At 41.0% G+C, this 13,890-nt stretch overlaps 2 protein-coding genes across 4 annotated transcripts in view; both read right to left on the bottom strand.

Moving 5' to 3' along the window:
• Nucleotides 1-4,660, bottom strand: part of SLC35D2 (solute carrier family 35 member D2) — a 61,023-nt gene extending 56,363 nt beyond the window's left edge. The window contains exon 1 of one of the 3 annotated variants that reach the window (XM_027094177.1): nt 4,398-4,660. In XM_027094177.1, coding sequence (XP_026949978.1) covers nt 4,398-4,549 — 152 coding nt within the window. In that variant the 5' untranslated portion in view covers nt 4,550-4,660. The remainder of the gene's footprint in view (nt 1-4,397) is intronic. The other 2 variants (XM_027094178.1, XM_027094176.1) reach the window with 2 other exon arrangements.
• A 2,144-nt stretch (nt 4,661-6,804) lies between these two features.
• The window catches only part of ZNF367 (zinc finger protein 367), a 28,587-nt gene continuing 21,501 nt past the window's right edge, over nt 6,805-13,890 (bottom strand). The window contains exons 3-5 of the mRNA XM_027094165.1: nt 13,330-13,449; nt 11,864-12,002; nt 6,805-9,354 (exon numbers count right to left, since the gene is read on the bottom strand). Of these exons, the coding sequence (XP_026949966.1) occupies nt 9,132-9,354; nt 11,864-12,002; nt 13,330-13,449 (482 nt within the window). The 3' untranslated portion in view covers nt 6,805-9,131. The remainder of the gene's footprint in view (nt 9,355-11,863; nt 12,003-13,329; nt 13,450-13,890) is intronic.

Genomic DNA, 13,890 nt, shown 5'->3' with positions numbered 1-13,890 from the left:
AGAGCCGGTTGAGGCTTGTCATCATCAATTCAACATCAACCCAGCCAGCCCGGAAGTGTTTTTTCTCCCAGGACAGTCGGAGCTGCTCAATGCTGAAGGAAGGATGCAGAAGGTAGGCTGTGCAGGACAAGTACCAGCCAAGACGGGAGCTGGAAAGGAGCCTTGTGGCTTCCAGCGCAGGGGCCCTCCTGCTGGACCAGGAGGGAAGGGATGCCTGAAGGGTGATGTGGCAGAAATGAGCTGGGTTGCAGCGCAGAGTGTGGACATCCTGCACAAGGACTGGAGTGGCTGGCAGGGTCACACTGAGCACATGGCCCTAGGAGTGACCACGGGATGTGGGACAAGGCGGGCTGTGATGGTTCGGCGTGCGTATCCCAAAGTCCTGAAGGCTTATGCAAGTCTGAGTGGAGAGGAATACCAGGACTCCACTAAATGAGCCACAGAAGCCCAGGAGCCATTACAGAGAGGACAGAAAGTGAGTGCTGAGTCTGGACTCTCCACAGAGCAGGGGCAGTGGGAAGCTACGAGGACTCAACCCCACCTCCTGGCCACACCTGGGGTGTGACCAGGATCCAGCTCCTTTCCAGGGGTCAAATGGAACAGCATCTTCGGGAGAGAGCCGGTTTTCATCAGAGTAAGAGAAAATTAGGGTTGTTTTTGTTCTTTAATATAGACTTCCAGCACCCACCACTGGAGACTCGGATTCAATAGCTTTAAAAAAAAAAAAAAACTCTCCAAGTGATTCACATTACCAAGCAAGTTTGGAAACCACTGTGTGAAATGATCCTAAAGCCTTCGATTGCATAAAAGTAGACACACAGCAAATATGGAGCAAATACTTGTTGAATTGAATACAGCTAAGTTTATATTTTTTATTAAGCATCATTAGTAAATTTTCACATGTCATAGAGAACAGTATTAAAATAGCAACAAGGGCTTCCCTGGTGGTGCAGTGGTTGAGAGTCCGCCTGCCGATGCAGGGGACACGGGTTTGTGCCCCGGTCCGGGAAGATCCCACATGCTGCGGAGCGGCTGGGCCCGTGAGCCATGGCCGCTGAGCCTGCGCGTCCGGAGCCTGTGCTCCGTAACGGGAGAGGCCACAACAGTGAGAGGCCTGCATGCCACCAAAAAAAAAAAAAGCAACAAAAATAACAACTCCAGACTGCCTGCACAACCCTCATGAATGTGATTCCGAAGAACCACTAGTGTCACCAAGTGGCCACAGATTCGTGCTTCTCCGTTTCACCCCAACATGGTCTGACAGTCCAAGTCCTTCAAAGGCTCTCTCTGTCCAGCCAGGTAAATTTAGCATCTCAACGACCTAAAACTAACAAATAACTAAGACCACCCATCAGTCTTGTACCCCAACCAGACACAATCCGCTCAAACTGTAAGAGAAAAAAACATCCCCTGAGCTACATTCCCGTAATCCTGCAAATTGGGTGACTACAGAAAGGTCCTTCCTTCTATCCTACAACACAACATTCTGTCCTCAAACAGCTAATGTTTGGATCAGATTTCTATGGTTTATTGTTATAACCAAATCACCCCAACCCTCTTCCCCTCAAAAACGTGCTCCTAAACTATTTTGAAATGAGAGAATAAACAATGTTTTTTGAACAGGGCCCTCCAACTGTATATTACATTACGGAAATGTGAAATATTTGCTTATAAGGTTATAAGGGGCTTTGCCTTGCTGAGATAAAAACTCAATTTCCTCCTTCAATCATGGAACTCAAATTTTTAAAGATGAAAAGGCTAGAGCATGAGATGTCTCATATAAATTCTTTCTGGTCGGACACTATCCTTCATCTTCCCAGCACTTAACCAGTGTTCATTGGTCCTGCTTCCAACAAAAAGACATATGTTTTTGGAGGCACTGACTGCCGTGGTCAGCGAGCACACTACTTAGTCAAGAGCAGAAAGCAGAGACTTATCTTCAGACTTCAACTGACGTAACTGTCAACACTCCCCCAAAGCCTATAATAGCATTCTCTTGTTTTTTACGGTAGGTGTTTAAGTTTTCTTTTTCTTTCATTTGCTTGCATTGTATATTAAATGATCCATGTTTATGTATCTATTCATTCTAATTTCTTTGAGGGAGGGTTTCTGTTCCCCACGGACACCAGCAAGCATGCTGCAACACACGAATAGACCTTGTAAAGAATATCAATAGCCCTAGGAACACCAGAAACTAACCCAAATCCATCCCTTCCCTCCATATCCACTGCTACCCTCCACCCCAGTCCAAGCCACCACTTAAAATTATCTAGAATATTACAATCCATTCCTGGCTCCAATACCATCAGTTTTTCGCCCACCCAAGAGCCAAAGAAATCTTGTTAATCATACAAATGATGCCATGTCACTACCCATGCTAAAACCTTCCAAGGGACTCCCAATTGCATTTAGACTAAAATGAAAACGATTTATCATGGTCTCTCTACCTCCACCCTGGTCTCCCAATATCTGCTCTCAACACAGCAGCTAGAGGGAGTTAGATCATGTTACTCCTTTGCTTGACACCTTCCAGAAGCTCCCTCAGAGCTTCCGCAGTGGCCACAAAGGCCCTACACAATCTAGAAATCCATTACCCTGGGACCCTATCTAGTACCATTCCCACCTAAACTCCTTACTCTTCCATGCTGGAATGTTCTTCCCCCATCTCCCTCACATTATTCATCCCTTGGCTCAACTGTCACCTCCTTAATGAGACTTCACTGATCATGCTGAGACTGAAAACTCTTCCCCATGCCCATAGTCCCTAATTCCCTTTCCTTATTTTTTTCTCCTGACCACACAGCTGCATCTGACTTAATATAAATTCTACCAGTTTATTTACTGATCCACTAGAAGGCTCTGGGTACGCTCCAGCAATATGGATGAATGCTTCACGACATATGGAATTTTGATCTGCTTTGTTCACTTCTGTATCGCAAATGCCTAGAACAGTGCCTGGCATATAACAGGTGCTTAGTGAATATTACTGAATGAATGAAGGAACTGATTCTGCCTTCCCTGCCTACTTCCACGTTGTCTTTCCTACCTTCTACCACTTGCTCATTCTAGCCAGAATGACATTCTCTCTGTTCCTCCAGCAGGCGAAGCTCATGCCCACTTCAGCACATTTTCTTCTGTGTGTAATGCTCTAGCCCCAACCATTCCACCCCAGGCACTCTCATGGCATACCTGAAATCACCTTGCTTATTCATGAGCCCACCTGTTTATTTTCTGTCTCTACCGCTGATATGGAATCTCCACAGCAGGAGCTTTGCGTTTTTCACAGCTGCTTCCCTGGTGCCGGTGATGGGCTTGGCACATAGTAGGTGCTTGGTAAATATCTGTTAGAGGTGGAACCAGCCAAGCTCATGTAGGTCTCAGCTTTTGCAAGTATAAAATAAAAAGACGATACTCTTGACAGTCTCTTTGGGCTGAAGATACTCTAAGGTCTCTTTGGGCTCTTTATAAAATTCTGATTTTACATTTTTGCAGCACAGTATAGTTTACAAGGAGCCCTCACTTCTGACGGCTCGCACAGAGATCTGGGAGGTAATTCACAGAGTTGTAATTATCCAGCTTTTGCATCTGAAAAAACGACTCTGAGGCTGGCCTAAGAGGCACAGCTATTAAATGGTGGAGCTGGGTCTAAATTCACAGCTCTTTCAATGCCAATACAACGAAAGGAGAATTAAACAGGATTTTCTAGTCTTTACAAATAGGTTCAAGGAACTACAAATTTGCTGGTTTACTGCACATTCATCCAAAAAAGTATAGAATATGAATTTTTAATTGTTTTCCCCATTTTTCCATGAACATGCTGATAATCTGAGAATGGTCAAACAATGCGAATAAATTTATCCACTCAGGACTTTTCTGATGGTTGAACATCTTGATTTGTATAAAGAACAGTCACATTTGAAGAACACATCCAGATCACTTGCTCCAGCTCACCGGCACTTGTGAAAGCACTGGGAGGTAGCTCTACAAGCACAGTTGCGAGGAATGTCCTACAGCAGTAAGTGGCGGTGAGGTGTGCCCGCACTCACTGAGAGTAGAATGACTTTACTAGGTTGTGGTTTGGTTTTCAGAACACTCTGAAGGTCCCGACCCTGTGAAAACGTGGTCCATGTGCCGAGCACACAGCCGCCCACATTGGCACGGGAGTCGGCAGTGAGGCTCCCCGCTCGCTGTTCCCGCCCGCCCGTTGACCAGGGCGCGGCCAAGGTGCACCGAGGGCAGAGGCAGCCCCGCCGCTCTCCCCCACCCGGGGACCTCGGAGGTCGGGGCAGCTCCCGCCGGACGGCGCGGCGCCGTAACGGGAAGGTCCCGGGACAGGCCGCCGCGGAGCAGCCGGGGGCCCCCGCGGACTCCGCCCGTACCTCTGGCGCCCGCCTCACCGGTAGGTGGTCAGCAGCGCCTTGTTAACCAGCACGAGGAGGAAGGAGCAGGTCCCGTAGAAGAGTGCAGACAGTAGCTTGGCCACCCGGGAGGGCAGCCGCGCGGAGGCGTGGTCCGTACCCGCACCCTCGGCCTGGCGGCCTGCCGTCATGTCCCGCAGCTGCCAGTATCTGCCGCACTCCGGCCTGCGCTGCCCCAGTTCCGTCCCCGCCCCCGCCCCCGGCCGGCGCTGGAGAGGGCGCGGCCGAAACAGGAAGGGCCACGGCGGGAACCCTGCAAGCCCGAGAGCCCTGCCGGGCGCCCCACGCTGCCGGCGCGGGAGGAGCGGGTTCGGCTGCAATTCGTCCTCAAAAGCACCACTCTGTATCTAAAAGGAGAACAGAGACGGGTTTGGGAGAGTTTAAAGACCCTACCTTCCTCCAAACTGCTGCCTTGGTGAGAAGCGTTAAGACTTAGGGTTTGTTTTGCTTTCTTTTTTTCCAATATTTTTAACTGACAATTTACATACAATGAAATGCAGATTTTACGAGTCCACAGTCGATGTTTTGACAAATGCATACACCCGTGTAACCACCCAAGTCAAAACATAGAACATTTCCATCACCCCAAAAAGTGCCCTTTGTGTCCCACTGGTCGACCCCCCCCCCATTTCATTCTGATTTCTATTACCCTAGGTTAGATTTGCCTTTTCAGAAAATTCGTATAAATGAGCATGTACTCTTTCAAGGCTCTTTTCGCTTTTATTATTTTTGTGACTCACCCATGTTCGAGTCTTTTCATTGTTGAGTAGTACCACAATTTGTCTATCCATTCACTAGGTAGGTGGTGGGCATGTTTGGTTGTTTCCAGTTTAGGGCTATTACCAAAAAAATGCTTCCATGAACATTCGTGTACAAGTTTTTTTGTGTGAACGTATATTTTCATTTATCTTCGGGAAATACCTAGGAGTGGAATGGCTAGGGGTATAGTGGGTGCAAAGTCTCCAGGCTTTTCTTGCCTCTGGGTGCTTTAAGGCAGGTTCTCCCCCTACCCATTTCTTTTCTACATGGGTGCATCTAAACATCAGGTTATTGTTCATGTTAACTGAAGGAGGGCCTCCCAGAACTGCCTACTCTGACCAGTCTACCTGGTCTAGCATTTTTTCAATTAAATGTCCCATGTTTTCATTCTAAATAATTAATTTTAAACATCTGAAATTTCAACTTTTTAGAAAAGCTAAAGATTTCAAGTTAAATAGATATTTGAGCCTAACTATATCGATGCCATGCAATGGTTTTCTTTTGGAGTCACTGAACAACAAAAAACATTTTCAGTACTGATAAGAACTAAAGCAGAACTTCTGACAAATAACTAGCACTAAAAGAGCCAGAAAGGAAGAGTCTACATTACCCAAAACAGGAAAGGAACAAACACACATAAGACTGTTTAAAATAGAAAATAAATTCATATTCAAGTTGAACCCAAAAATCTGAACTTGGAAGTCATTTTGGTTAATTGCCTCAAAAAGATCAACTATGTTTCCAGTGAGTCTCCAAATAAGTTTTGGCTGCAAAACAGTCCTGCTTCCCCCCCACCACACCACACCCCACCCCACACACACATGCTGCACAGCATGCAGGATCTTAGATCCCAGACCAGGGATCAACCAGAGCCCCCTGCATTGGAAGCTCGGAGTCTTAACCACTGGACCACCAGGGAAGTCTAAGACTATTTTAAAGTCACTTTTAAAGACAGCCTTAACCATATTTGCATTTAATTTGCTTCTATATACATACTTCCAGGAACTTAAGTCACTGTCAAAATCTCATCCTTACTTTGTTTAAACCACAACTCATACTCAAGAGTTGCTTGTGAAATTCTTTTGCACAAAGCCTGGACAGGCTGAACCTTGCCTTTGCAAGTAAACAACTAAAGATCTACCAAAAATAACTAATAAAAAAATTAAATTTGCTTGACTCAGAAAAGTAATCAGGCCCTGAGTGGATTCTATGGGTTTGACCCCAGATTCAACACATCCTGGATACAAGTGAAATGAAATCCCAGTTGCTGATTACCCTAATATAAAGCCTGGGATAGAGCTGGCAATAGTTTAATACTTTTTTACACCAGTATTTTTAACACTGTAATAATGAAACAGATGAGGAAGTTAAATGAATATCTATATTCTAAAAGGCCATAATTTTAATGTAAGAAAAAGGAATTCACATGATGGTTCTAACTATGCTAAAATGATGCCTCGAATGAGACTGGAATGAAATATAAAATGCACCAAAATAATAATGATGGGAGAATGTATGGCTATAGTTGACATTTCTTTCCATCTTTAGATTTTTATATTATGGCTATTATATTTTTAAAAAGAAAAACAAATTGTAAAGGGTTTAAGAATGAACATGTACTTTAAACTGTAAATTAAAATAAGTTTTTATTCAAAGCATTTTTTAAAATTACAGCATGTTTATTCTTATGCTGTTAACTCTGCCAAACTACAACTTAGCCATATGAAGCATAAAACACTTCAAAAATCTGAATGTAAACCACATTTTTAAAACAAAGAGCAGTGTTAACACACCTCAAATTTTAGATGCCAATGTATTTTGTCCAAGTATACAGCTTATATCAAAAAAAGAACATTTTAAATATTTCTATAGTAAATAGTTGTAATAATTTCTTAAAACTTCCAATTATACAAATGAAAAGTTTGTGAATATAACTATTATAGTTGGCAAAAGCTGACAGGATAAACAAACAAAAACTCTTACTTTTGAAGGCCTTAAATTTTATTATCTGTGAACTGGCAAGTATTTGTATTTTTTAAATTCATACTGCACTTCCTTCTTTAGGTAAGTTCATCAAATTTTAAATTTCCCAAGACTGACGACACTTTTTATAATTCATTAAGTCATATTTGAGGGAAAAATTCTAGAGAAAAATGTTGAAACCTAAACCAAGAAAATTCAGATACTATAGTCTCTCTTACTTGCTCATAAGTGCTCCAAGTTAAAATTCTATATACCAGATTACAAACAAAATTCTTAAACCATTACAAATATAAATTCTCTTATTACAAAAAAAAAATCCCTCAAGATTTGTAATTTACTGTACAGAGGAATTACATTTTTAAAGTATGTCCTCATCATACACATTATTTGTTACTATCATCTTTCATACTTTTGCTCCATTTCAAGACATTTACATACCTCCCCTTCCCCGTGGCTACATATTTTAAACTATCTGTGTACTGCAACACATTGGGATTTTGAGATAAAGAAGCCTACATTTTAGATAATGTTTAAACTACATCTGTAGGCTACTACTTCAATACAAAAAAGAAACAAAAGGCGCTGAAGAGCCCATATTTCACTCTCTTATTCTGAAGCTTACTCCAATTAAGCAATCTATGAAATTACCATGCTATGATGTTATTTAGTTTCTGCTTAAAACAAGTTAAAATGATGGAGGCTTATGCCTACATAAAGGAGGTGAACTACTCAGCTCTTGATTTTTTCTATTCATGCTTCAGTACATAAAGTGGTGTTTAAAAACTTCATCTATTTTGGAAAAAATGATTTAAAACCACCACACAAGTTAACACACTTGCAGTTAAAACTATTCCAGAAGCCTACTTATTTGAGTCGCTAATATTTTCTGCAGTGTTTAACTGATAGCTAAATTTAGTGAACACAAAATAGCTTGGCATGTTATTCTGAAGTAAAGCAAGAAGGTGGCTTTATGCACTGAAAATATAAATAGGAGGCTTCCATTTGCTAATAATTCTAAACAAGCAGTACATTTAAATTTAGTGTTTGCTAACAAAGGATCTAAAACAGTTCATTACAAAACAACCCTGTAGATGTCCCTTTTATTAAAAAAATCCAACTTCCAAATCTCATGACAGGGCCCATAATATTTTTTAAAAATACCAATTACTGAGTTACCTAGACTTTGCAAGATTAATCATTCAATTTCAGCAAATGAGAAACATGAAATGTGCAAAAGTTCCCAAGTTAACAAGCTAAGGGTGACAAGTGCTTTCAAACCTAAATATCACAGTGAGTTGTAAAGCCTCAGAAAGATAGAATAAGACTGATTTTACTCCAATTTTGAAAATTCTGAACTACTGTTCATCTTACCAAGATCTTCAAATACCTATTTTCTTCCAAAGTCGGTAAGTTAGAAAGTCTTCCGAAATAGTCAGTTTTCCATTTCTCTAGTCTTATTAGGCACACTATTTTGCAATTTAAAAATATATATCTTACACACATCTTATACTTTCTTGCTTGTTTCAGTGTTTACAGTATTGTTAAACATACTAATATACATTGTTAAAAATGATCTTATAAATAATCTATTTAAACCTTCTTTGGCTACATGTACCATTCTTTTTCTTTTTTTCATACAAGTGTCTTATTCAGAAAGTGCTTCCTGTGAGAACTGCTTCCAATGAATGCATTAAACTTGCAAAATCTAGCTTCCCACAATATGTAGTTTTCTACCCTGTACTAGAAGTCCCATATTTACAAAATATTTTAAACTTTACAAGAAATCCAATACCATATAAAAAAAGTGCAATTCTCTCTCACCCCATATTCTGGGGCAATGACATTCTTCATAAATTTCTACAGAATAGCAGCCTATGATAAGCAAATAAGGTGCTTAGCTTATGCCCAAGGGTCTACTTTTTAAGTATGCTGGGCAGTACTTTTGTACAGTGGAAAGAGTCAGTGTTCTGGCTACTGGCGGAGCGGCGCTCCCGTCAAGTTTGCGAGCTCGATGAGAGCGAGGGCTCCGTGCAGGCGCTCCCGCTGCTCCTGCAGACGCCGCTGGGCACCGCTCTTCTCATCGTCCTCCTCATCAGACTGAAGGTACTCCAGAGGGTCCTGCTGCTCCTGGTCTGCCTTCTGAACCAGCTTTCCTTTCAAGGTGGGAGTACGCTGCTCTCGTGTTTCCCAGTACCTATATGAAATGCATCCGTATTACTTATACAGTATATATAACATTCTCAAATGTTCACTTTTCTTTAAAGAAAATAAAAAGGGGGGTCTTTCCTACAGTATTATTTTGTGTTTCAGTTTATAAAGTTATAAAGTGATTTTGAATACATGTTTTTCCATAACAGAGGAAAAAATTCAAGTTCAAGAAGTTGAAGGACTTGCTCAGAATAACAAAATCAACAAGTGGCAGTTCTGGGTCTTATACTCAACTCTCTAGTCACGTGTTTTTGTCATTAAACTATAGCTGCCTTAAAGATCATATGTGAAATGGACTAGAATAAAATATAGAAACAGTAGAATAATCATTAGAAACCCATTTATTCTATCCACAGAGGGATGATGGCTTCTGACAGAGTTAACTATGAGAAAGTTTAAACCCACAAAATAGGACAAATGGATTAATATGTGTAACACCTAGAGCTTACTCAAGAATTTAAGAGCACCATCATTTTCTATTACGTAGCCAACTGATAATTCACAAGAAAAAATACAAATGTTCCATCTTTTTTGATAACCAAAGAAAGGCATATTTAAATGACAGTACCATTACCTACAAAAATGTCCATTCAAAGACTTGTATATTCATGTCCATAGCAGCTTTATTTGTAAGAGCCAAAAACAACATAAAGGCCCATCAAGAGGTGAATAAGTGGAGGTGCATCCATATAACAGATTACTGCACAGCAATGAAAAGGAATGAAATGATACACTCAACAACATGATGACTCTCAAAATAATTATGCTGACTGAAAGAAGCCAGACGAACAAGTACATACTATATGACTCCATCTGTATAAAACTCTAGAAAATGTGAACTAACTATAGTGACAGAAAGCAGACCAGTCAGTGTCCTTTGGGGTGGAGGAGGGCAGGGAGATGCAGGGACAGTGGATTACAAAGAGACATGAGGAAGCCTGTGAAAGTGTTGGGTAAGTTCACTATCTTGATTTTGGTGATGGTTTCACAGGTGTCTACATATGTCAAAACGCATCAGATTATACACTTTAAATATGTACAATTTATTGTGTGCCAATTATACCTCAATAAAGCTGTTTTTAAAATTACATACAAAAAAAATACAATGACCAGATTTCAGGAAATCCAGACTACTCAAACTAGAAAAGTTTTGGAAATATGCAGAAGTATAAAAAGAGAAATGCAAACAGTTCAGTATCACTTGAAGGACAACTAAAAAAGGAAAATAGCAAAATAGCAAAATACCTTAGCAAGGTGAGCAAGGACTGGGTAACGAAGGGCTTTGAATGCTATAATAAAGGGCTTAGACTTAATATTGAGCATCATATTAGCATTTTAGAAAGACTCCTCTGGCAGCGGCATGGAGAATGGATTGAGAAGACTGAAGTGGCTGAATCTGATAATTGTTAAGGAAGTAGAATCCATAGGTTGGTCACTGAGTAGATGGGAGAAAAAGAAGATAAACACAAGGATGACTAATAAGTTTCTGGCTTGGGCAAAATTAGATATAATGGGGCAGTGGGGGCCAGGCAGGAGGAAGAGGGAGGAAGGAAGTGATGCAGTACTCGGGACAAACATATTCCCTGCCCTTGTGGAGCTTACGATCCAGCAGGGAAGATAGCCACTGAACAAGTAAATGTGTGAAGGAGGTTTTGAGAGGGAAAATACAATGTGTTATAAAAGCATCTATTAAGTGGATTTAACCTTGTTTGTTTGGGGGGTTAGTGGGCAGGTTAGGGAAGAACTTCCTGAAGTGGTGTTTAACCTGAGTAAGAAATGAAAAATGAGCAGAGTGGCTAAATGAAGAGGGAAGTGAGCACAAAGGCCTGGAAACAACAGCAATAGTGCTGTTGAGAGACAAGGAGCCCGGGTGACTGGAGACAGCTGTGTTGCTAGAGGGAGGCAGAGCCACAGCAACACAATTAGGGATTCTAGACTTTATCCTCAGTACAGAGGAAGCCAGTGAAGCTAGGGAGCGGCACAGTCAGCTGCTGCCAGTGTGTATGTGATAGATGACTCCTTAAATCAAAATATCCTTAGAGAAATGTTTTTATACTGGTCCCCTTGTTGCCATTAAAAAAAATTAAACTGGGTGCTTTTTGGAATTTTACTTTAGAATAACATCTATCTCTATCCCTCTAATAATCAACACGTAGCTAAAACCAATATAAAGAAATGAAGAGGGACTGCATTAATGACCAATGAAATACAATACATAAAAAACATTCTTTTCAAATGGGGTAAACTCTTGCTTTTAAAATAAATTGTGGTCTGAGCACTCAGACTAATTAATATCATATAGTAGTTTTCTATCACACAGATCCAAATAAAACTCCTAACAATTCTGTGGTTTCAGGAAACAAAAGTGCCATTTCAAGTTATTTTATAAAATATGTAGAAAAGCAACTTATTTAAACTGAAAGAACTGTCAAAGTCCCCAACTTCAACCCACACACTGGGCAGTGTTCTGCAGTAGACTCCAGAGAGAGCCTTACTTTGCCAACCACTCGGCGGCAGCCTGGTTGTCCACAGCCTGGGGCTTACTGAGAGCATCTGTGGGCTCCTCTCGCTTCAGCCTGGCATAAGGGTGCTTCGGACAGTGGCGGTTTGCATGGGTGAATCTGCTTAGGCAGCCTTCAAAACACAGAAGGAAACAGTTATCAGAATCTGGACATCCAGCAGACATGGAAAATGTTCAGTTTCTCTGGTATCCGAGAAAAGTAAATTAAGATGATGAAATTTATCATTCTATAACTTGAGGAGAAAAAAAAATAACCCTCAGCTGCTATTATCAATGCCACTGAGAGGAATGTGTAGACGGTTCTTTCACCTTGGTCATCGCAATGTAAATGCATTCAACCCCACTGGAAAGTGATTAGCACAAGTCATAAAAATGTTCAAAATCTCTGACCCAGGAATTTCATTCTTGGACTCTATCATAAAAAAACATCCCAAAGGTAAACAAAAGTTTAAGTAGGAAAACATGCCCCTCATGTTTGTTGATAACAAGCAAATTTTAAAAACAAATTAGATATTCAGTAACTAACATTGAGGCAATCATTGTTCATATGCTAACGCATATATATGGAATCGAAAAAAAAATGGTACTGATGAACCTAGTTGCAGGGCAGGAATAAAGATGTAGACATAGAGAATGGACTTGAGGACACGGGATGGGAGGGGAAAGCTGGGACGAAGTGAGAGTAGCATCGACATATGTACACTACCGAATGCAAAATAGTTAGCTAGTGGGAAGCAGCAGCATAGCACAGGGATATCAGCTCGGTGCTTTGTGATGACCTAGAGGGGTGGGATAGGGAGGGTGGGAGGGTGGCTCAAGAGGGAGGGGATATGGGGCCATATGTTTACATATGGCTGATTCACTTTGGTGTACAACAGAAACTAACACAGTATTGTGAAGCAATTATACTCCAATAAAGATCTATTAAAAAAAAAGAAAAAAAGAAAACCATGGAGCAACAGAAGAAAACTGTATTGAATTTCAAATATAACTGTGTAAAAATGTACATAAGAAAAACAGCTTAAGAAACTATGAAATTACCAACAGCAGCAGTGTTGAGCTGGTAAAATCCACCCCACCCCTGCTCCTCCTGGACTGAAAATTTCGACAATAATGTGCTTCTTTCAGTTTAACAGTTAAAAAGTTTAAAACCAAAGTAAAAGCCTACTCTAAAGGCTGTATTTACTTGTATAGATTTTTCTACAGCATACAACTAGATATAGCATTTTTAATTGCCCTTTAAGATTTTCACCTAAAAAGAACACTTTATTTAAAAATCAGTCATTTCCTGGAAATCGAGCATGGGTCACAATTAACAAGGAAGAAAACTTATGAGGTTTGATTAAATCTTTATCAAAAATCTCGCTTCCCAAAAATTCAAGCAAAAGATATTTTAACTCCCAACTAGCTATTCCATAAACTTAACTCCTAACACCATACCATTTTCTGAACAAACAAAAGGTTTTTCTCCGGTGTGAAGACGCTGATGGGTTTTGAGCTGCCCACTTTGAACAAAGGCTTTTCCACAGTCTGGATAGTCACACAGATAGGGTCTCTCACCTAAGTAGACAGATGTTATATATTATTTCTGAGACAATAAGGTGAGAAGGGGAAGGGGCACGGAGAGAGAATCAACCTTTATATAAGTTACGACTGCAAACAACAATAAAACATGTCACAGCCTCTGCAGAGCTGCAAGTGGAAGTGCTAAGGGCACACTTGGATGATATGAAGCATCTATCCACTTGGAAGCACAATATTTTCTTTAGGCGTTGAGCTTTTAGGTACCCAGGTTCAAATCCTTAAAGTTATCATCTTCAACTTATTCCTTATTTTCGCCCCACAATCCAAATCGCTAGCTCTTGCTGATCCTTTAACATGTCTGCCGCTCCTGCCTTCCCACTGCCACCTCCCCTGGTCAGACTGGTAGCCCCTCCCACCTAGAATGAACCCTGGCAGGCCTCTAGTCTCTGACCTGCACAGCACTTCCAGAACAGCTGC

The sequence above is a fragment of the Aethalodelphis obliquidens genome, unplaced genomic scaffold (genome assembly GCF_003676395.1).
Source record: "Aethalodelphis obliquidens isolate GAN/ISIS:26980383/991018 unplaced genomic scaffold, ASM367639v1 scaffold88, whole genome shotgun sequence".
NCBI classification, from domain to species: domain Eukaryota; kingdom Metazoa; phylum Chordata; class Mammalia; order Artiodactyla; family Delphinidae; genus Aethalodelphis; species Aethalodelphis obliquidens.
This window is presented reverse-complemented; position numbering and strand designations above follow the sequence as displayed.